Source organism: Aulonocara stuartgranti (assembly GCF_965226115.1).
Source record: "Aulonocara stuartgranti genome assembly, chromosome: 19".
Taxonomy (NCBI): domain Eukaryota; kingdom Metazoa; phylum Chordata; class Actinopteri; order Cichliformes; family Cichlidae; genus Aulonocara; species Aulonocara stuartgranti.
The window spans coordinates 10,771,787-10,795,901 of NC_138955.1; the positions used below are offsets into that span (position 1 = coordinate 10,771,787).

General features: G+C 40.1%; 1 protein-coding gene across 1 annotated transcript in view; it reads right to left on the minus strand.

Annotated features, from left to right (window-relative positions):
* Nucleotides 1–3,790: 3,790 nt before the first annotated feature.
* Nucleotides 3,791–24,115, minus strand: part of grin3ba (glutamate receptor, ionotropic, N-methyl-D-aspartate 3Ba) — a 90,187-nt gene continuing 69,862 nt past the window's right edge. Inside the window, exons 9-12 of the mRNA XM_082515465.1 lie at nt 10,673–10,824; nt 9,307–9,471; nt 7,964–8,031; nt 3,791–7,183 (exon numbers count right to left, since the gene is read on the minus strand). Of these exons, the coding sequence (XP_082371591.1) occupies nt 6,229–7,183; nt 7,964–8,031; nt 9,307–9,471; nt 10,673–10,824 (1,340 nt within the window). The 3' untranslated portion in view covers nt 3,791–6,228. The remainder of the gene's footprint in view (nt 7,184–7,963; nt 8,032–9,306; nt 9,472–10,672; nt 10,825–24,115) is intronic.

Genomic DNA, 24,115 nt, shown 5'->3' on the forward strand with positions numbered 1-24,115 from the left:
ATGATGGAAGTAAGTGAGGAGACCTACAGAGAAGGAGCAGGGATGGCGAAAGAGAAGAGAGAGAGAGAGAGAGGAGGGTTGCTGATGGTGGAAAGTCCAATTTGCCGCACTTGCTGGTAACGCGTTCCTTTCCTTTAAATTTCCTGGCTTTGAATAAAGTGAGAGATTCACGTGCGTCCACCCGGTTCCTCCCCTTTATTTGCCCATACAGGTTCCCCCTTTCCTACAAAATACAAAACAGTAACAAGTAAGAAATTCCCCCCAAAAATTAAAAAAATTAAATCTGATTTTAAATGCACAGCATCCGTCACACGGTTTTCGGGTTACGCAGTCAGCCTCACAGAGCGCACATACACACACAAAGGCGTGGGGGGAGAGCAGGGGTGTGGAGGAGGGGAGGTGGGGGTACAGGGGGAGGAGAATCATGGTGTGTGCGCTTACCATGGGGGGAGGAGACAGTCTGGTCCACACACTTGCTTCTATCTCCGCTGAATTCCTGTTACGGGGCTACCGCCGTGAGGCGACCAAGACAAAGGGGTATATTTTGGTATGTGTACGTGTGCAGTGTGTGAGAGGAGCACACGAAACTTGCGCATGTGTGCGTAAAAGTGAGGGGGCGGTTTGGGAGATAACCTCTAATCTATTAGAACGAGAACGTTTCACAAACAAATATGATTAAGGCTCAGCATCAGCTACGCCCCGCGCTTCTGTAAATGCCATCAGAGTCATTTGTTGGCCCTGAGATTTTTCGGTCATCGCCCAAGGATTGTGGCTCAGTTGTGTCCGCCTTTGTTTACTCTAAAGGGTGTGGCAGGCGGATGACCACCGTGGTGCATTTAAATTCCCCTGAAGGAACCGGTGCGGTGAGGACCGTGAACACGCGCTCACGCACTTTGTGATAGCTCTACCGACACCTCTGGTTTACTGACTCATCATGAATGACATTGCGGCAATTAACATCAAAGACTCGGCTGTGCGCACACACGTGCGTGCATGTGTTGTGTCGGTGGCACACGTGCTTGCAAAAGATGCTCTCTAAGAGATCTGTAGTCTTCTGCTCTCACGGTTATCAGTTCTCAGTGGAAGTGAAAACTGAACTTAACCATCCACACCCACAGCACCCACACACCTTTCCTAATTTAAAGAAAAAAAATATTTTATTCCACGTCTGGCAGGTCAATAATTAAGTGTGATACATTCAGGGACACTGGCATCCCATATGTTAATATCGTGGCCGACTAATTTGAGTAGGTGCAGTTCAGGAAGTCTCCTGCTGACCAGCCTCCAGTGGCTTTACACTCATTCAGATATTTGCACCCCCTCCACTCACCCCTTCTCTCTCAATCTCTGTCATTTGGCTGTGTGACACTGCTTGGTGCTAGATGAATGGGGGCGCCCCATTTAGTGTTTATCCTGTCTCCAGTTGCCAGGGAGTTTCTCTGGTTCTCATGGGGTACTCCCCCGTCTCCGCCTCCATCCCCTGCGCCCCTCCTGTTCCCCCCTGCCCTGCCTGAAGCCCCCACCTAAACAGCATCGCACACAAACCATGCAACCAACCCACCAATAATACCCAAGGGCTGGTCACAGCTGGCAGGAGCTAATAAACTCATCACTCACACTCTCTGGCTCCTATTTACCCACTACACAAAGCACTAAAAGAAGGGGGGTGGAGGTGCTTGAACGCTCTTTTCTGCTTCCCACAGACACTTACACTTTTCTCAAGGTGGTGAATTTTGATAATTATGAACACAGTTATAGAAGTTGTGAAAGCCACACATCACCACAATTGCATTTTCTCTAGTGGAGTTAGTGCGCTATCAGCACTCTTTACCATTTACCCCAGTTGGATGGTAATTGATTGCTGGAGGGGATGTACAATGGGGATTCTTAAGTTTGATTAAAATTTTCCTCGACTGGTGTTCACACATGTGACCCAATTATTTCGTCTGAGCGAAAGGGCAACCATCTCTGTTCAGATACAAACATGTATGTGGACATCCAGACCCAGACTTGCAGCGCATGTTTACATGGCTAATGCATGCACAGAGCTTCTTGCAGTGCGCACATAGCATACACATGTTACAGTAAATGCAGACTTTCATGTTGATCAAGTGCACATGAAAGATATTAATTCTATCATTGCATGCCAGCACATTTACCCATCCATCCATGCAAACCCCAACTTTACAACTCGATTCTGATTGCTTTTTTTAAACAACCTATTCAGCTTACCCTGCGTGCTTTGAAGACACCTGACACAGAAGCCATGCTTATTTTATTATAAGGGAGAATCCAACCATGTGAGTGCAGAAAATGAAAGATTGATCTTCACTTTATCCAGCGTGGTTGACGTAGTGGAACTAAATCAGCGCCTGCCCCCATCCATCTATCTATCATCTCCTTCAACCAACACACAAGTTGTTATTGCTCTTCTGTGTTACACAGTTGTGGTATCAATATCAGCTTTGGCTTCACTAAGTGTCAGGTTTCATATAAGCACTCAATTTTCAGTCTCAAATAGCAAACGGGATTTTAAAAGAATATTAATATAGCTCTGATTGTGTTCCCTTGTAATTTGAAAGACAATCAATAGAGAAATCTGAAACAGTGATTTGTTTTGGCATGTTATGTAGGCCGGCACTTCATGGGGTGGTTGATGTTTGGCTGACTAGCAAATGAACATGGGAATGCAGAGATAATCACATAATATAGGATGCACTCTCACTGAAGGTGGCTTTTCTTTTCCCAAAAGTAAATAAGTGCATGCCTCTGTCACACTGTCAACATAATGTCCTCAGTGGTAAGTCATTCTGTGCAGGTAATGCCACTCCACAGTCTATGCTCTTGTGCTTAGGGACAGCTTCAAGTGCCACTGTGTGGCTAAGAGCTGTCATTACATGACAAGTTAAACAAAGCCATTATACCCTGAGGTGAAGTAGTGCTTAAACCTTTACTTGAGTAGCCTCAGGAACCCTGGCATTTGTTTGACAAGTCTATTAGGTTGTGATACCATTGATTCTGTGCTCCTTTTGTGTTTCCAGACTGCACTTTACTTTGATAGGGCTCGTGGCAGATAAGAGGAGGATTTCACTGTGTTATTGGCTCCAGCATGTTAAAATGTGATAAGGATATTGATTGAGGGCTTACAAAGTGTTCACATTTTATCAACATTTCGACAAGCCAAAAATCATAATCACCCACAATTCTCACACAAATCAAATGCTTAAGTGCTCCATGGTAATAATTTGCTATAGCAGAGGCACAGTGGTTAGGATTTGTTCAGTTAGTTTGATAGAACAGATATATTCTGCAGCTTGACTTTGACTCTGCAGTTCTATGCTGTCAGTGTTCGTTCTTCTTAATGCATTTGTTGTTGTGACTAAAATGGCCTTCTGCTACTAACATTTTAACAGTTCTGTCAAGAGACCAGATACACCTCAAAACGTCATTGTTTAATGGAGGACTGGGAACACTGTGGCACATTAAAAGGAAAGAGTGCAGGTTTACTGCTTTGTTTACCACAGTGGCAGACAGCCCAGACTATCAGTACAGAAAGAAAGATGGATCTCCTGACCATTAAACTAAAGGGTATAAAAAGTTCTCTGAGATAAAAATTTTGGTCAGTAAAAACTGTCCAAAAAGTAACAATATATATAGGATTCTACTTATTTTTTGTCCATAAATGATGCCAAACAGACCAACAATCCTTTAAGAACCTGCTAATCATTTACTGGGTCATGCTTACTCACACTGGATAGTTGTTCTAAAATAAAACGAATTGGTAGGAAACACATGTTGAGTCTGATGTGCTGCTATGCTCTTACACCTTTAGAGAAAATGCTGTTTCCTGATTACAAAGTTTTTTTTTATTAACATTTTTGGTTCTGAACTTTTTAATCGCTTTGACACTTGTGACAGGACGAAGCAGCTTTATCTGTAAAAAGCATTAAATAATAAAAATAGTTAAATACGGCTGACTAAGTTCAAATCCATTAAAGCAACTTGCTTACAGTGTTTACTGCTGTTTCCTGTCCTTAAATAATAAGAAAAGCTCGACATTTTTTGCTGTCCTTTGTTTCCATTCAAAATATGAAATAATGCCAGAAAAATAAGTATATAAATGTTTATTTCAAAACATGAGGATGACCATTTATGGTAAAATTCAATAATATGCCCTATATAATTTTTATGACGGGTAACTTTAAAAGTATTTCTTTAAATATCCAGTACAACAAGCTCTTTCTCAATAAAGATTTAAAATGTTTTTTTTTCCTCATAGACACCATGGGATGTGAACACAACCACTTCACACCACACCAGATTTTGAAAAATTTAAATGTACATCAGTACCATCATCAGCCATGTTAACTTTCACTGCTATCAGTTTTTTCTTAAACTTGCTGTCACATCCCCAGTGCTTGCTTAAAGAACTGAGAGACACACAAGACTGACTATCCCAATACAGTTAGGTGTCGTTACATTGTATAGTGCTGGAGCGAGTTCGTAAAACCTTATTTCCCAGATCCTCTGCTCTCCATGAGAACTGCATGGCAATATTCAGTTTCTGTCTGCCATTGTTTCTTCAGAAGTTAATTGCTTAAATTCATCTGTTTGTCATTTTGCTGGAATAAAACCTGAATCCACACACTCGCCAGTGTCCATAGCCGCAGGAAGCAGGGATTCAGTGCCATCCAGTGGTGGACTGAGTAACTGAAAGCGAGTCCCACATGCAGCCAGTTTCTGAAGAACCTCAGATCTTCGTAGCTCCCAATGGCTGATTTAAAGCATGGAACTTAATTTACGTTATAGAAAAAAAGTGGAGAAGAAAATGTGTAAAAGCATACATCTATTTCAAAGATATGTTAAAAAGATGAAATCTCACCTATCAGATCTGCAGGTACTGAGTAAATTGCAATCCACACTCAGTGTTTTTTACATGATTGTTTTAGTAATGAAAAATAGTGGATACATTTATTCCAAACCCATACCCCAGACACACTATTCAGAAAATTAAAGGGGTTTTTGATTTAGTATTGCACTTTTATAAAGGTGGTGTAGTCACGTGAGGCAGCTTATAAAAAAAGATGCTAAAAACTCAGCAGAGGCTGAGATGAACAGCTCTAGCATTGGCCAAACTAGAAAAACACAACACTAGAACCCGCATTGTCCTGACTGCATCTTTTTAATAGACCTTCCGTGGCCTTAAGAGCTAATATTTGTGGTACAAGCTTTGCTGAAGCTGAAATCCCTTATGTCTTTTAATCACTGGGTCAGGGGAAAGTCACCTTTTTATAACTAAACTTTTCAGGATAGTTGGGTTTAATGGCTTTAAACTATTTCACTCTGCAGACTTTCAAATTATTGCAAATTCAAAAACAGTTTGTTTTTTTAAAGTTACTAGCAGAGGAGAATTACCATCTCACAAAGTGACGTATTGTAACAGGAGAGAAGCATATAAAAATATCCAAAAAGAGTATTTGACTCGTTGGGTATATCTACTGCAGAACAACATAAGCAAAGATGCAAAGCGTCAATGCACGTAAGGCTTGCTTCAGTTTCATGGGATCTGGATTGTTGCCCCAAAAGAGAATTGTTTTGGGATTGTGCAACACTTTTATTTTCATCATTCATAATTTTAGGAAATTATTATATTGGTTAATTGAAATATGCTAATTTGTTTCTTTTTCTTATCCTATGTATTGGATGTGTATGTGGATTCATTCAATTTAGTTAACGTTAATTGTGATTTTTCTGTGCTTTTGCAATTATCCATATGTGCTTGTAGGCCTTTTCAGCCAGCACAACACACCACATTTTTGATTTATTATAGTTCCTACAGCGATTCCTCATGTGACCTACTGTTTTCCACAGTAAGCACCGTGGTTTCTGGATTCCCATTTCAGTTTGTCGGATCTGGTATGTCGGGATGTTAATGGGGTTATGTTCTGCTTTTTATTTAAATATTACATTGCTTAATTAATATTTCATGGATGACATCAGCTCTTCACTTGCAGAAAAATATTTTTAGTTGCATTTTTAAGTAAGTGTGGAAATAATTCTCAGCATGAAAATTATTAGGTTGCAGTAAGTAACATTGTGAGTAAACACGTACTGTTATAGTTCAGCAAACGCCACATAAATGTAACCCATACCAATAAAGCCATCTTCCCGCGGCTATGCAAGCAATACCTCACTAACCCTGTTGCAGTCCTACAGGTCAGGAGTTAATCAAGTCTCACTGCTTACAGTCGACTGGTTAGCATTTGTCCTCTCCAAAGTGTTCAGTGCACGTGATAGGTTAGCCTTCTGTCTGTCCAGGCTAGAAGTATTCCGTGTTTGGATAGTTGTATTTCCAGCACCTTGTTGGTTGGCTCGACTTCGCTCCAAACTAGTGGACGTGCGCGACTGGACAGTCCTTTCTCCTGTCAAAGTATTAACAGGGCGCACTTGGTTGGCTCTGCCTCTGTCCAAACTGTTAACTGTGTTTAACTGGCTGCTTCTCCCATGCTCCACAGTCCCAGGCCCACCTGACTGGTTAGCCCGCCCAGTCTGCTGATTATTCAGGGTTTGCAGCTGGCTGGTCCTGTCTCTCTCAGGGAGCCTGGGCTGAGTGGAGCTACTTCTGTCTGTATTAATAGTTTGTATCCTCTGTCTGTCCCTGTCCCTATCAAGACTAGTATCCCTGCGTACCAGTCCACTCCTCTCTCTCTCCAGACTGCTCTGGATCTCAGCTCTCCTAGCCAGAGCCTCTCTCAGCTGGGTGCGGAATATCTCGATCTTTGCTTGCAACTCCTGGAGCTCCCCTTCCCATAAGCTCGTCTGAGCACCTCTGGTTCCCATGGGAGACAGCACCAAACCTGTGGAAGCCAGAGTCGAGACAGGGCCCCCGTTGACATGGAGGCTAATCTGTGGAGGAGAAGTAAAACTCCCCAGGTTGCCAAGCCCCAACCCTCCGAGGCCAAGTCCAGGACGGCCAACCATCCCAGGCCTGCCGCGCACTGAGGCGGTGTGTGTGCGCAGGCGGTAGCTGTGAAGCGTTTCAAGGTCAAAGTGCACACGTTTCTCCTTGGGTTCATTGGATGGTGAGGAGTTGCCCGTGTCCCCAGCTGACGTGGGAGGGGATGGTGGAGGAGGCTGATGCTGTTTCCTGTGTAGGGTGCAGTTCTCCGAGATACAAGAGGGGCTGGTGAAAGAGAGAAAGATCACAGCAAAGGGAATACACAGAATCAGATATGCTGTACTGCAATGCAAGGACTTTTATATATAATGTAGGATAATTATACCCAGTAAACCAAATGTAGAGTGTAGTGATATTAACTGACTAAACACTACATCTTTTGTCTCAATTATAATTTATCTGTTAGGGCTTCTTTTTTAAATTAAATAAAAGATTTAAACCCATTACAGGACTTTCACAAAAAAAATATCTCCTTCACAATTAATTTTGTTATCAAGTCATAGAAATGTAATAATCTGCCACAGTAGCACGAAGGGTCTAACCTGCTTCTAATATGATTATTTAAGAAAAAAAATAGTTTGACGTTTGGGCAAAATATGCTTATTCATTTTCTAGCAGAGGGTTAGATGATGAGATTGATAAGACTCTAGACTGTACATATGAAATTGTCAGCAGCTGCCAAGCTCAGATTAAACAAGATATAACGGCTTTAATTACTGAGCTTTGCTGAGAGGTGCTGGTAAGTAGATTTTATTGTCCATTTCCAGTCTTTATGGCTTTATTTTTAGCTTGCTGCTTCATATTATTGTTATTAACCAACTTAAAGCAAGAAAACAAATAAACATTTGCCTCCCAAAAACAAAAAGTCACGCTCTCTTTTTTTATTTTTATGAAGTAAAATAATCAGTTTTTGCGCTTCCAACAACAAAGTGACATCTGTTAAACACACAAACAGAAGAAAATAGACAACATAGTGGTGCATTAATCACTTAGTGAATTCATTACTTTTGATCAAGGCCGGCCATTTCCTTTCCAACATCCTCATATGTGGTGTGCAGGGCTCTGTGAATTTTCTGCAAGCAGAGAAGATGATTAGTAACATGGAATCTGTTAAGACACCATCAGATTTGAAATAAATCAGGAGAGATGAATTTGCAAGGGTTATTATTCTATCCAGCTGCAGAGAACATCTGTGACAACCGTTCCTGCTATAGTGCACTTTTGAATAATTTACTCTAATAATTGCAATTCAGTGAGAGACGGTTCCTTTCTGCTTAAAGTTAACGCGTCAGTTGCTTGAGGCCTTTTTCATTTAAGTATCAAAATGCTTAGGTTAGCATGATCAAAAAAACAACTTTAAAGTGTGACTATGCTTTAATATTTCCTGCGGGAAATGAGGCTTATTCTAAAGATAAGAATAATATTGAGGGTCTGACACAGATGCCAACGCCTCATAGCGGAGCTTCTTTTGTGATGAATGCTAGAGGCTGCCCGCGAGTGGTTGCCCTTTTAGAGAGATGTAGCAAACGAATATGAGCAATATGAGCAGTCTTGATATTTACACTGCTAGTTCCATTATTCACTCAAAAAATGTTGCCACTGGCACCTCATTTGGTAATGGCCAGAGCCTCATAAAAAAAACAAAATATGACCTTTAAATATTCAATTTGTTGTTTCTTTGGTGGATGTTGTCATAAACACACATTTGCTGTCAGAAACTTCCTGCAATTCACATTTATACACTGACTTTGTGAAGAAAATATAACATATTTGAATTTTATGTAAAATAACGAATATTTAAAATTATTTTGCAGATGAAATCTGTATAAATAGCTTCATATAACGATCTGTCTCTTCATCTGTCTGAGAAAAGGCTAAACAAACAAAGGCACGAATGCATAATGTGTCTTTATAAATCAATTAATAAAACACTGCCAGTGGTAAGATTTATTAACTTTTTACTTACAAATTGACTATTCAAGAACCTAATTTGTATTAATTAATGTAATTAACTTAATGGAAAGACATGTTTAATTGAATATGTCTGCTATCACAGACAATTCAGCTTTAGGAACATTTAGTCTAATTGTTGACTTTTTAATTTGTAACCAGTAGAGGGCGTTGGTTATCTGCAAGAAAAGTGTGAGCTCCAGGGGGTAAGGATGTCTCACCAACAGCAATATACATATGAGCACACATGCATATAGCCTTTGACTGTGCTCCTATGCGTGTCTTTGGTGTGCACGAGAGATCATGTGAGTTTTAAATGTCTGAGCATAACTCTTTGTGCTCAAGTGCATGGCATGTCTTGCTAGCATGAAAGATGGTGTGGCCTTATGTTTACTCACCTGGCTGGTGTGCAGCCAGTACTGAAGTGTGTGGCTACGCCGGAGGCGAGGGATGACCAGGTGATAGAAAGTGTGTTCACCTGCCAAGGTCAGCAAGGCTCCACCTACCCCCATGCATAACAACACGAACAGGCCTGAGAAATGCTGGATTCCCATCTGTAGAGTCTGAGGGGGCGGTGACAGAAAGAGAGCATGAAAGAGAGAGAGTGAGGGAGAAGTTGGGGGAGTGACACAGATTACTGAAGACTTAAGCCGACAGAGAGGAAAATACAGAGATTGATGATTTATATTTACATAATTACCATTTAGGCCACTTTTTGTAAACGAGCACTTGATATTCTGCTGTTGTGTATCTAGTTTGGCCGTGTAAGCCCATAAGAATATTAGTCAAGAGAAGAGGACAACAGCGTAAAAGACATTTTTGGAAAGAAAAGGGTGCAGAGCAGCGCGGCAGCAGAGAAAACGGGGGAGGCATAAAAGAGAGTAATAGGAAGAAACAGCAGTTAGTACAGAGATGGTAAAAAGAGACGATGGTTAATTGAAGAGCAGCTTTTCCCTATTTGATTTGCCTAAACCCACCCTGACATAATGTCTATCTCGTATGAGGCATTCATCGGCCTGGAGGAAGTGGAAGAGGCAGGGACAAGAGCAATGCTCTCTAATCATGTTTCCTCCACCCGACTCATTTCTGCACTGTCTCCGATGGCAATTAGCCCCATGCTGACACCACAAATTCATCAGTGACAACACTGACCTCCTTTTGCTCCTAATCCAGAGGGCAGGTTCACACCAACGCCTACATTGTTAGAAAGTAGCCAGCTCTCTGCGCTTCAAATGGGATGAAAAGTAATAGCTTTCCGATGCAGGGTGAAGTTAAGGTTTTCGTTTCACTGGAGAAACCTATGACTGCATAATTGCATTTGTTGCTATATTATGGTTTAACTTTGAAGTGGGATTTAAAAGAGATGGCCAAAGGGAGTTGAATAGCTTCTCGATTCGCAAACAAGAGATGTAGATACGGACATTTTGCTCTGTCTAGAGATTTCCAGTCCTTTAAAAGGAGTGCAAGTAAAAGGGAGGGCAAGAACTCAGAGTACTGTAGCACCCACACGATACAAATAAGAATCGACACTCAGACAGTGCGTGCCTGTAACTCTGGTTAAGGTCAGTTTATGTGATTGTATGTCTTTGTTTGTGTGTGTGTGTGTGTGAAATTGTCTGTCAGTGTATGTGTGCCTAGCTGGCAGGCAATCCAGTCTGTGTCCCAAAGGGAGACTCATTTATAGAAGTACAGCAGCAGAAGGCTTTGCTTAACACACAACACACGTACACAATTCATGAACACACACTCCCACGGATGACTTACCTCAGTGACTGCAAAGACTCTCTTTCCGCAGGGTACAACCTTATACCATTTGTCGTGTAGCATGTCCATGAAACCGTCAGACTTGTAGCGACTGACGAACTCTGACACATTACGGGTTAGAGGAGAACCCTGGGGAAGGCCAATACCATAGCCTGAAAGAGGACACAGACACAGATGTAAATACGTGTGCTAAAGGTAACCAACCTGAGAGCTACAGTCATGCCTCAGGAAGATAGTGTCTAACTCGGTGTTTTTTTTTTTTGCAGTAAAACCAAAGTCAGACAGTTGCACTTTGCCAAAGGGCAGATGGCCTCTGGAAAAAGAAGATTTACGGTTTACAGTCTTCAGATTGAATCATAAATAAACTGTTTTCTGGCAAAGTATTTCCACCTATAGAGTGCAAATACAGTGTCCCAAGATTCACCTGGACAACAGCTCTGTATAAAAGTGGAAACCCCCCCCCAGCTAAAGCTGTTGGAGGTTGTATTACAGAACACACAGTGGATCAACTTTAAGTATTGCGTTGTTTGAAGCTTCTTTCGATATTACCCAAGAAGTTTATAACTACAAACTCTAATCAGATCTAAAGCATAGAAAAGATTAGATGTTATTCCCAGAGGTATAGCAATAGGTGATCAAGACACACAACCAAGTGGTCTTTCATGACCCGTGTGACCTTCAGGAAAATGTAGCAGTCGTTCTTCATTAGTCTTTCCTTTTTAAAGTTCCCATTCAATTAATTTTCCCTACTAGTGCTTGTTTTAGATGCAGAAAGAGCTGCCAACCATCAGGGTTTCAAATAATTATTCTTAAATGTTCTAATTTAATATCATCCCCGCTGAGACACGATTTAGTCTTTTCTACTCTTTTATGTTTGTTTGGTTTCAGACTTCAGGGTCAGAGTGTAACAAGCTGGCAGCTCTGTCTGATATCAGTCTGCTTCTGTGTCTTGAGTTTGGGGAAGAAAATTGCTTAAATGCGCATAGATGATTAATGATTTTATCTCAGTAACTTAGATGTGTTTCAGAAAGATTTCCGCATATGTTCAAAACTTCCTGTGATTTCGAAACATGTCAAACGCATCAGTGATGAGCTTATGGAGCGAGAATCGAGGCTGATTTAAGATAAAATTATTTTCTTCTTATTCTGAGAGTAGTTAGTAAACTGGGAACAACCTTTCTAAACTCTCAGCAGTGCCTTAGAACTTGGTTTTCAGACATTTTGAGAAAGAAAAAACATCCTCGTGTTGGAACTCTTCCTCCTTTTCCCATCTGGCGGAGCTGTATTAACTCATAATTCATAATCATATTTTGGTGGATTTAACAAATACCCAGCCTTATTAGAGGCTTCTTCAATGAGTAATGTTGTGGTGTTTCTTTCTTTTCATGTTTTTATCAGGAGGATGAATGCACGTGTTCTGTCCCCTTCTTTGCTGCTGAAATAAATATACCTGTGTGACATGGTATGAGATTTTTCTATGTAACAAAGTGGTTCTGGTGACAAACCCTAACAACATGAGAGTGGAAAGGAAAGAAATTTAAGATTATATCTCCACAGTCTACTTTACTTGCTTACACAGTCTTCATCAGTCTTGTAAGTCGAAAGCTACGTTGCTGGAGAGAAAATGTGCTTCTCGCCAACATAACTCAGAATGGAGTTTGCAGCTGTTTGGAAAGTCAGTTTTAGAAACATGTATGATTCTTGAATTTTTAATTCTATTTATGATAATGAAAATAGTTAGGTCTGCCTCTTGAGACCTTATAAGGCATTCTAGACAAATTGTATATGTCACATCTGATACTCATTTCCATTCCAAATGCTCCAACTCCACCCCATTCTCTGTGAGTCAGGCCATTTTAAGGCTGATATCAAATAGTCTGATCCCAGCTTAAGGAATGGAGTGGGATCAAATCTGACTCCACCCTTTAGAGTTCCTTCAGTGGCAAGTATGCAAATATACATATTTTACCTGACTGCTTCTTATGTTGGTTAGATTCCCTTTGGTTACAGTCACATGGCAGTGCTCAGACCGTGGTGATGAATTATTGTCTTGTAAATTACTTTTATGTAAATGAAATTCTCTTTATGAGGTCTTGGTCCAACACAACATCTTGGACTTCTGGTTCTGCTGTGAGGAGTAAATGTAGTAGATGTGAAAATGTCAAAATTAACTTCTTGTGTTATTATTCTTCACTTGTGCATCAAACTCCCTTCTCTTGCCCCTCTAAATGAATGTTAATGGTGTCTTTTTTCCATTTCATTTCTGCTTTAGCCTTTTCTCCCTTAAATTTCACTACATTGTGCTCCACTGTAGAAATAAGATTTATAACACTATAGCATATTACTTTAGAGGTTTTTATAGGTTTTACGCCATTTGCATATCCTGTTTGAAATATATTTTAAAGTGAGCACAATCTTTCTAAATCTGGAACTAGACTTACAGATTCTGTAAAAAATAAAACACCTTCCTCTCACCAAGCCTCACCAGAGCTACTAGCTGCAAAACACTTTTCAAAGCCTGATGCTGATCATCCACTCTGGGCTCACTTCAAATTCACACCCTCCAGTTACAGATACAAGACCTTATTTTGTTGAAAGGCCAAACAAAGGTTGGTTCCACTCCATGTGCACAGGAAATTGATACCATACTGATATTATAGCCCTTTTATGAATCCCGTTCTTCTGGTGACACTAAAAAAGAAAGAAAGCTACCTTAGCTGCTCCCTTATTCACGAGGGGTCGCCACAGCGGGTAGCTCTGATGATAGTGTTCCTTTCTAATTATGTAAGTGTAGCTTTCTGTCGGAGGTAGTTATCGCATCACTTTCTTGACAGTATTAATAAGTACTTTTCACTTTCACATCATGGATGGTGAAGAAAAAACATCTTGAAGTGAAAAAAATACAGAATAAATAAAAGTATGTCTTTTTTTTTATCTGATTAAATATACAAAATGTCAAAATCAGGTATAGTTTTAGACTGTTTTTTCATACACTTCTGTGGAAGACTCTTAAGTCATCCTTCATGTCTTTATATTTTGCTAACAAGGAGCCAGAATATATATTTTTAAACTGGTGTAGAACATATTTCTTCAGGTTTTCTTTGACTCATTTTCACTCCAACCCTTGTATCTGGACATTTTCAGATGAATTTTGTTTGATTGTTAAGCCACTTAACACTGACTTACAAATCATTCAAGCATAAAAGGAAATTGGACAAATGGAGGACAAAAAAGGGGGTAACTACAACACATGAATACTATCTGAAAGTCATTTCCTCAAGAAATAGGAAAAATTCCAGTAAAGAACTGACTGATGCATCTGGTTAATCAGTTGATCCATGTACTGTCTGTAAAAGCCTCTCCAGAAATGGTCTCAGTGGAAGGGAGGCTGTGAAGAAGACATTCTTAAGAAATGGAAACAGGGAAAAAAGAAATTTGAAATCTCTGGTTTAGATCATTGTCAATATGATTGCAGGAGGTCAGGAAAGAGGTAAAACATGGAGCAGCTTCCGTTATGATTTGGGGTAAAATTTCAGCCAGTGGCAAGGCTGTGGGAAATAGGGGTGCTGGGGATGCATCATGCCAAATGCAAAAAATAGATACATAAAGGTTTTGACTGCTGTGTCTTAAGATACCTTATAGTTGGAAGATACTGTGAGGTTTCTAGTACACTTCACCCCCAGCTGTGCTCATGCACACACACGCATGAGTGTGCATAACACCCTCAATTCCAAGGACTTTTCCACAGCTCTGGCCAGTGGAGATCTTGTCAAAACTGATGGAATTATGAACAAAAAAAAGTTCAGTCAGATTTTGATCCATCATGCACTAGTATCTGAAAAGAACTTGACTGGCAACGGCTTAATTTTTTCAGCATGTCAATGATCTCACTGTCATTGCAGTAAAAGCATACCTGGCTAGAAAAACACATAATGGAACACTATCAGTCATAGACTGGCCTCCTTAGAGCCCAGCCCTCAACAGTATTAAAGCAGCATGGGATCATCTTGACAGAGAATTAAAAAAAAAAGGCAGCTGACATCCAAAGAAGAGCGTGAATGTCCTTCAAGAAGCCTGGGGAACTATTCCTGAGGACTACCTAAAGATATGACAAGCTGGCCTGAGAGAGTTCACGCTGTGTTGAAGAAGAAAGGTGGTCATACCAAATACTGACATCCAAGCTCATAAGAATTGTGCCAACTCTGTTTCTGCCTTATATACTGATATACTATGTTTCCACGTATTTTTGCACACTTCATCACCATTTCTTTTCCCCTAGCAAAATCATAAGAATTGAGGGGTAGTCTGAGACCTTTGTATAGTACAAATCTTTTGCCCATTACATGCTATATACTGATGCAGTCATTGTTATGTTCCAGAATGCTGCCAAAACAAAGTTGAAATGTTCTGTAGAATATGAAAACAATAGATGCAATCATTTGCAAATAATTTGCACCTTATCTTTAGTTAATTTAGTTTCAAATATTGTTTCAAATATTGAAACAAAAGAAATTCATTTTGTTCATTTTATTTAATAAAAAAAAAAGAAGCTAATTTTAAATTTGACAGTACCAACATTCATGTACGCTGATGCTGGTGGAGTCCAAAGGTGATCCTCAGCCACACCATGTTTTCATGTCTATGAATTGTAAATTGTTTGGGGTGAATGACTCACCGAATGGTTGGTCTGCACCATAGTCTGCCTCTGCCATTTGAATCCATCTGCTCAGTGGTCATTCATCACCCAGTGATTTCCACTTCAGAATGGTGCCTGTTTTAAATGCAGTGCTGCCTCAGAGTTCGAAGATCACGGCCATTCATTACTAGTTTCAGCCTTATCCCTTTCAGCCTTATTTCTGGATTCTCTGAATTTTTAAATACTACCACAGATGCCAAAATCCTATTTTGTCAAGTATTTTCCCATGCACCGTTTCAATAGTCATGTCCTAGATAGAATAGAAAGTAATATCCTCTGTTTTTCTTTTTATGCCAAATCATCTTAATTATCTAATTAAAGTTACTGTGTGTAAAAATGTCACCACTAGATGTCAATAGATTGCAGATTGGTGTTAACTGAGTTCTGTTTTCTTACCTTGCCCAATTCGAGTGCATTATCCCAGCTATGGTGGCTCCTATTAGGACAAACTTAGACTGTGCACAGACTGTACGGCATAAGAGCTGGGCTGAGACTAGCCAGTGTATTTGTACTGCTGTCTGGACCGAATCTGGATCAACCCTAGATTTGTTCCTTGACTGTGCAGGCTGTCTATCCTCTGTTTACGTCAGCTGCCAATGCCGGATGAGAAGCATCCACCTTTATTTACTCTGTTGGAAACTGTAAAACCTTGTGACAGGAGTCCAGTACGAGTCCAATATGAGTCAGAGACGCTCATTCTGACCAATGACAAGGATACTGAGGTGAACTGAGGATATGCTGAACTTTTCTGTCAGTAAGACTGCTGTTCTTGCTGCTCGTAGCTACTGTTAGTGGACTTTTTGGACACTCAAACCTAATATTAGCTGGCATAATGCTAGCTTAAAACCAGCTGTTGTTGTATAGCCAGCTCTTGTCATCTGTCCAGAAATGGTTGCATGTCTAATCTGCTCTTCTTTGCCTTTGGTGTACTATTTATAAGGGTGGTCTCTAGCCACATTAAGTTTTAAAAAAAAGACTTATTCCATCAAATACGATTAGTTGGAAGGGACATGTCCTTTTTGGCTGCTGCGTTTAAATTTAATGAGGAAAATGGTGGCTTCCACAAACCCGTGCCTGCTCCTATTATATGTGTTTTTTAATAGTTTATTTAATAAGATAAGATAAGATAAGACTTTATTGATCCCACGCCTGGAAAATTTTTGCGTTAGCTCAGCTCAGGTACAGATATCAGAAGGAAAATACAAAAAATACAAATAAAATACAAACAAATAAAAATAAGTAAGATAATACACTATATACAACGGTAGCATACACAGTATGTGATTATGGATATGGTTGTGGAAATATCCAAGACATAAACTATATAGCTTAACATAACTATTCTACCACTACTATTCCTATGCATAGACATGTACATGCACACGCACATGTACACACTTGAGACAGCATCAGTTTGTTGGGAGATGTAATTACACACTAATCTAAGTATATTTGTGAGCATAATATCTTTTTTCCTATTAAATAACCTAAATAAAAATTACTAACTGCACCTTTAAATGGTTGTAAGCTACTCCATTAAATGTGTTATTTTTTTTTGCATAAACACAAATTATTCTGTTTTTTATTACCCTCTTACTACTTCCTGAGGTTTAATGTGATTTGTTGTGTTTGTACAATTTTTAATGACTGCATGATTGTAGTTATATTCATTCTTTTACACATCCTCGCGGCTTTGTTTTTTTAGACAAACCAAGGGGTGTACAGTACAGTTCAACTAGAGTTAAATGTCACAGATGTGAAACTGATAGCTTAAAAGGTCTATCTAATTATGCAGCCAGTAATGCAAATCATTATTGTAGTGCATTAAATATTAATCTGTTTTTTATTTATAGAAATTGTTTCTTCTTCATCATCATCAATTGTTTGGTAATGCCTTAGAAGTTTCCCCTTTTGCTTAAAACACCAGCAGCAGCAGTTGGAATAATGAGAGCAGACAAAGCAATAAAATACAGAGTAGTTACGGCAATAAAATTATATAACTCTAATATTTTTAATTAAGTCACGCACTTAAGTACAATCTTCCACCAGTGTTTATTGCTTTAATTTCTATAGCAGCACATTCAAGTGTTGTTTAATAGCTGGAGAGGATTGCCTCTCTGCCCTTCACAACTTACTCAAAAGGGATCTGTTTTGCATTACGACCACTATTTCTACAGGTGAAAAGTGAAAGAAATGTGTTCCTCAGCTTTGACTCAAAAGAGAAGACCCTCTTTAAAATTTATTGCTATACCAAACCTCCAGGGATTGTTTGTTTCATTTCATCTGTACTGCAGTCACAGACACAGTCATACCAACAGGGGTTTTGTGTGTGTCTCTCTGTGTGTGTGTGGCTGGCTCAGACTTGGCAGCTGTTTGTCAGTGTGTTTATGTGTGTGTATGTGTGTTATGGGGCTGTCAAGGTGTATGAGCCCGATGGGGGTTGTGGACAGAAACAGAGAATAGCGAAGGTTCACGTAGCTGTCACACTCTGCTTCCTACATGACAAAGACTGCCAAAGTCTCCATCCCTTTGCTCTTTCCTTCCTTTACCGACCCTTCCTTTCTCATTCTGCTTCCTTTCGTCTTCTCTTCCCCCCTCATCCTTTCTCTTTCCCCATCCAATGTCTTTTCTCTCCCACCATTGCCGCTGGTCTCTTCCTCTGTTAGTCCACTCTTTATCTCTGTCATCCCTTCGCTTTCGTTCAATTTCTGCTTCAGTTCATTCTTCTCTTTATCTCTTGGCTCCTCTCCCGAGTCCACTGCTTTGTCTCTGTATGTCTCGCTCCTCATGCTTTTTTTTTTTCTTTCAAACAGACAGAGAGCATTTTTCTGTCATCAGCATATCTCCATCCACAATTCTTTAGAGCACTCAGTCAAATACTGAAATGCAAGTGGGCAGTCACTTGTCATTTGTTTTGATTCTTTCCCCCAGACGTTCGCATTTTCACTGTCACTCAAATCCCCCCACACACTCAAAGACACACCGGTGCCCGTCGAGTTTTACTTAAAAGCACTGGGTTTGTAAAAAGCTCAGCTTATTTCAAAAACACAGATGATCTGTTCAAACTTTACAGTTACATTTTTTGTAAAAAGTGCATTTAATATTGGGTTCATGTTCCCCTAAGCACACCAGCTTATTAGTGAGTATGGGTTGTATTAAGTCACTTTCATGGCTCATTGCCTACATTCATTGCTGTTATTGAGGTTTGACTATTTGCAGGTGTTTTACTCTTACATTGGTTACTGTTTGAAAAGTAAAGCACATATTTTTTTTGTGCACAGGTGGGTTTTCTTGCTACTTTGTAGGTGTAGTTTTTCCAATTGTGTGAAAGCCACTAAGAAGGAAATTTAAAGTACAGTTGGAGGAATATTATAAATAAGGATGGGTATCGTTTAGGTTTTATCCGATACCGGTGCCAAATCGGTACTTTTGAAACGGTGCCGGTGCTCAAACGGTGCTCAAACCGGTGCTTAAAGAATGGAGAACACAAAATTGGTCCAAAACCCTCTCATATTCAGCTGGTTTTGTAAAAAGATAACAATGTTAGCCTTTTCTGCAGCTATGGGGCATATATGGTATCACTCTTAGCTGGAAGCAGTGCTTAAACAATGGAAAAAATACAAACTTTGTCCAAAAACCTCTCATGTTTAGCTGTTTCCCTCTTTTTCTTTGGTCATTTTAGCCTTTTTGGCCAGGGTGAAGGGAGTATCTGCCATCAAACAAGAAGACAGCCGCATGTAGCTATGATGGTGTTTGCTAGTTCACCTTACATGCATTAATGTAATAATGTGGTTAGCCTACTCAACATAAATTACACACGAACAACATTAAGCTACTCACGCAGAGAAGAACGGCTGCTGCTGCCATCAAATACGGCGCATTTCTCGGCTTTTAAAAAAAACAAAACGCTATGCGTCGCCAGGTGTTTCATCGGATTCTTGGTGTTACTTCCTTTGACAGTATCAGCTTGTAAGGAAGAGGACTCCCTTACTGCATTTATTTATATTGTATTGTCTGTATAGCACTTTAGAGCACACCTTTCACTTTATTAAAAGCACCTTATCAAGCACTTTATGTAGCATTGCACTTTAAGCATGGATTTGCACACAAGAAGTTTAAATATTTATTGACTATTTATTGGGAATTTTAAAATCAGTTGCTAGCCTTGTTTCAGATCCTGCACAGCTGCTCCTCATCAAGGAATGTGGTGGTTGTCTGTCAGGAGAGAAGAATGGTGATTGAGATTGTGATTAAGGTTTACCAATAAGGAAAACTAAGGCAAATGTGTGTGTGAAATCTAGGGATAAAAGTGGTGCAAATAAGTGTTTGTAAGTTAATGATTACTCACCTTTCTTGCCTGTGTCCTCTTCAAGGTGTTTGGGCAAATGTTTCCCCGGGGGTCCAGACACCATTTAGAGGTTCCGGGAGAGTCCATTGGTAAAGAGTGTGGTGAATCTTTTTGTGCTTGGGTTTCTGGGTTTTTATAATATTGGGTTTGGTGTAACATTAAAGTGTGAAATATTTATTAATATGTAAATGTGAAGATGTATTTATGTATTTATTTATTCTTATTGATATATTGTATACTGTGGTGGAAGGTTGGGATTTAAGAATTTACCTGAGAGTGGAATAATGGTTAAGTCTGTGACAGCTGAACATATTTAAGGCTGCCAGTTGTCATTAGAGGTGGATTTTTTGTGCTGTGAAGAAGCTCGACAAGTTAATTGTTGTAAGGAGAGCCATATAGCAAATAAATACTTTGTTCCACTACACTTGCCTTGGTCTGTCTCACTGTGTTTCCAGCCGCGAAGGGCTGCCCTGTTACACAGCTTAAAGCACTTGTTGCAGGCTGCTGATTTTGCATATTTTGCTGTGAAGTACAGCCAGACTTTTGACCGCTTCGCCTTGGGCATTTTTAATCTGTAGCTCTGCATAAAAGAACGTACGTACCTGGCCCCGCCTACTGTCCTCGGAAACGTAAAATGATTGGCTAGAAGTGTATCACAGCTCAGGATAAAAAAAGCACCGAAATAAAGCACCGAAATGTGCGCTGCTTTTCGGTCTGGTTACTACCGTTTATGTCAGAACCGGTGCCATTATGGCACCGGACACCGGTACCCATCCCTAATTATAAAATATATATCAAGGTGAAGTAATAGATGATCCAAATGAGTAAAATAGAGAAAAACTGTGACCAAGGTGCTAAAGTTGAAGCTTCCAAACAATAGCCAATGTCATGGTGCCATCATTTATATAAAGTCTAAGAACGCAACCTAAAATTTCACTGAAGAAAAACAAATGGATTTGCTGTAAATTTGACTTGTGTTACATTAAACATCAAAGAGCATGCTCCCTATTTCATGTTTTTTTTTAATGTACTTTTACTTCAGTCTTTTGGAGATACAGTAATTTAATAAAAAAGTTTTAAATACGCCCTACTCTCCAAGCAAAACGTGAAATGTGCACTCTCTAAATAAACGTATAACCTTGTGTAACCCTGCATGAGTTAGGCAGTTACAAACTCAGGTGCTTCTGTGAGAGTGGTTGCATCAATTTAGTTTCAGCAGCATCTCCTAGGCAACATAAATAGCATGTGTTATCCCACCAACCTCTTAAAATATGAGAAAAATCCTGTTTGGTGCATGGATATGTGACCTTCAAGTGACACTTTCACTTTCAGCTTTAATCTGTAATTTTGTTTCTTCAAATTGGTAAGAGATGTGCAGGTAAAAGCAGCAGGGGCAATTTTTAAAAGAAACAACCAGCACATTTCGAACTTCAGCTATTTCTGTATTTAACTCAATTTTAAATAGCTAACTGAGAAAACAGGTTTTCAGACACTTTAAATATTGCTGGTTTTCAAAGTCTGAGGTCATGTTTCTCTGCTGGAAAATGGGTTCTGGTGAGAGAAGCAGAAAGGGGAGTTCAACTATCCTGGGATCTTATGAGTGATGGGAAGGTGGAATGTGAGGTGGACCAGCGGATTAATCCAGTATCTTTGTGGTTGTTTTGGGACTGTTGTAGTAAAGAGAAGGCTGAGCTAAGAGGTGAAGCTTTCAATTTACCAGTCCATCTAGATTTCAGACCTCACTGATGGTCATGAGATCTGGGTAATGAGTTTCCTCTGAAGGGTGTATGAGTTCAAAGATAGGCTGGGGAGCTTGAAGTAGAACTGCTGCTCCTCTGTGTTAAAAGGAGCCAGTTGAAGCCGTTTAGGCATCTGGTTAGGATGCCTCCTGGGTGCCTCCCTCTGCAGTGTTTCTGCACATATCCAAGTGGGATGAGATCCCAGGGTAGACCCACAACCCACAGGATAGATTATATATCTCATCTGGATTGGGAGGAATGCTCCAGGAGGAAATGGAAAGTGTTGCTGGGGAGAAGGACATTAGGAATATCCTGCTTAGCCTGCTCCAACCACAACTCAACTTTTGATAAGTAGAAGATGATGAATGGATGTTTGCTGAAGCTTCTGCTTATTTATACCTGTTGATCTCATGGTGTGTGCGAGTTTTTATTTCACTGAATTCCAACTTAAAAATATTTTTTGTTATTGACTGGGGCTAGGAGGCATGAATTTCTAGCTTTTGAAAGAGGGCAAAACTGGATTCAATCAAATATTAATCTTTTCAGGTTGGATAAAAGATTCTTAAGGTTTGTGTCTATGTGTGAACAAGATCCACAGTTATAGGGTTGGATCAAATATATATTCATGATTATTTTTCTTGATTAATCTCTTCTTCAATAACACCCCCCCCCCCCCCAAAAAAAACAAACAAACAAACAAAAAAAAAACCCTGTTAAGCTAGTCCTCTAAATATTTCAGAAGATGACATCTTTAATCTAAAAACTGCTGTCACATAAAATAAGACATCAAGCTGAATTATTATTAATTAATCACAACAGTTGCCCATTTCTACTAATCACGTAATCAAGTCAGTAATGCTTAATTTTGTTTCAGACTCTGCCACATTTCTGCACGTACGCGCACACGTCACACACAACTACAGACAAAAAAACGTGTCTGTACGTCACTCTCGTCAGACGTGAGCTGCCTGACCAACAATACTTTCACCCCGCCAACAGGATCCTTTGCCATCCTCGTTTTGATCTTCAGACGTGCTTTGTTCTGCTTGACTGAGCTTGTGCAGACCACTTATGCACGCAGGGACACATGCTCCGCATGCACACCAACCCCATACACATGCGTGCGGGCAGCTAGTGGCTGCGTGTTCAGTGGCAATATTATTAATGGGGTGTGTCTAGGCTGTCGTAAACATCTCCCAACAGCACTCAGCGAAAACAGACGCACGGCGACACCCCCGCATCTCCCTCCACTTAAGCAGCCTGAAGATTTCAGCAGAGCACCTTGCCTGGAGCGACTCCACAGTCCCAGTTCCAGCATCTCTCTGTATCTCCTGACCACAAACTGCTCTATAAATCCCGCTTGCATCCACATACAGACAAAATAACACTTCCTCTCTTTCTTTGCTCCATTCTTCCACTCTGTGTCCTTTCTTCCCCTCCCATCTGCTTGGGGTGAAGGTTTGTCTTGATTAGGAGACTCTGTTGGCTGCCTCTTTTATCACTAGCTGTGCAGAAAGGAGCAAACTGGCAGTGGGCAAATGAAAGCCCTCTATCTCCTTCTTATGCTCAACTCCCACCTCACTCACTGGCCCCCGATTTCTTTACTTTTGTTGTTCTTACTTACTTTTTAAAATCTTTTATTCCGTCTCGTGTTTTTTTTCTGTTCTCCCTCTTATTTGTTTTACTTGTCTCATGTTTCCTGTCTGTGTAATTTCCTGTTCTTTCTTTATTTAGCCCCATCCTACTCTCCCTCACTCCTGCAAAATAGCTACTCGAACAAGTGTAGATTCTTTGCATGACTTATTTGTGTAGACGGTGAATCAAGTAGTCATCAAACTGACACGCTCTACATATCAATGAGACCTGCTTTCCCTTCTTCACATTCATGAGTAATGGCTCAGCGCTGTCCCTGGGCTCATTTTGTACAATGCAATGAAGAAAGCACTAGATAATCTCCAGTGAACAAGGACTGTAGAGGAAGTAGGGAACGTGGGAGTGGGGTCTTTCTGAGGTGACACTTTGATTGACAGAGAAATAGTATCAAAGATAGTGTCTGGTCCCAGGTGGCACCCGTACTAGCTTCTATTTATCGTCTGTGTTTCTGTTTGTGCCTGTATCAGTGATATGAGGAGAAAAGAAGTCTGATATGAATCAAATACACAAATGCATGCACCAGCACACAAACGCACACCTACAGTAATATGCGTGGACATAAATAAACATATGTGGTCATGCGTGAGCTCCCAGCGCCAATTCTATCCTAGTAAAGAAAAACCTCCTGGTGACTAAGCTACAATGGGTTAGAGGTTAAATGTTTGATATATCCAATAAATGTGTTGCGCTAGCAGAAATTTCACTTCAAAGTCACCTTCAGAATGTGTATATGTGCAGACGGCATGTGACTAGAATACTGTAAAACTTGCTATAATAGCTAGAATGCTTTATCTCGGCGAACGGCAGAACCTGAGATTTATTGGCGCTGGGACATAATTTCTTTCGGCAGGTCGTCAGCAGAGTTTATTTCTAAAAGTGTTATAATTTACTCCTGTGTGTGCGTATGTGTGTGTGTGTGTGCACATCACTGCAACTCCTACTACTGCTACAGTACTGCAACTTCTTATGTTGCAACTTTTTCCAGTATATGGGGCCATAATAATCAC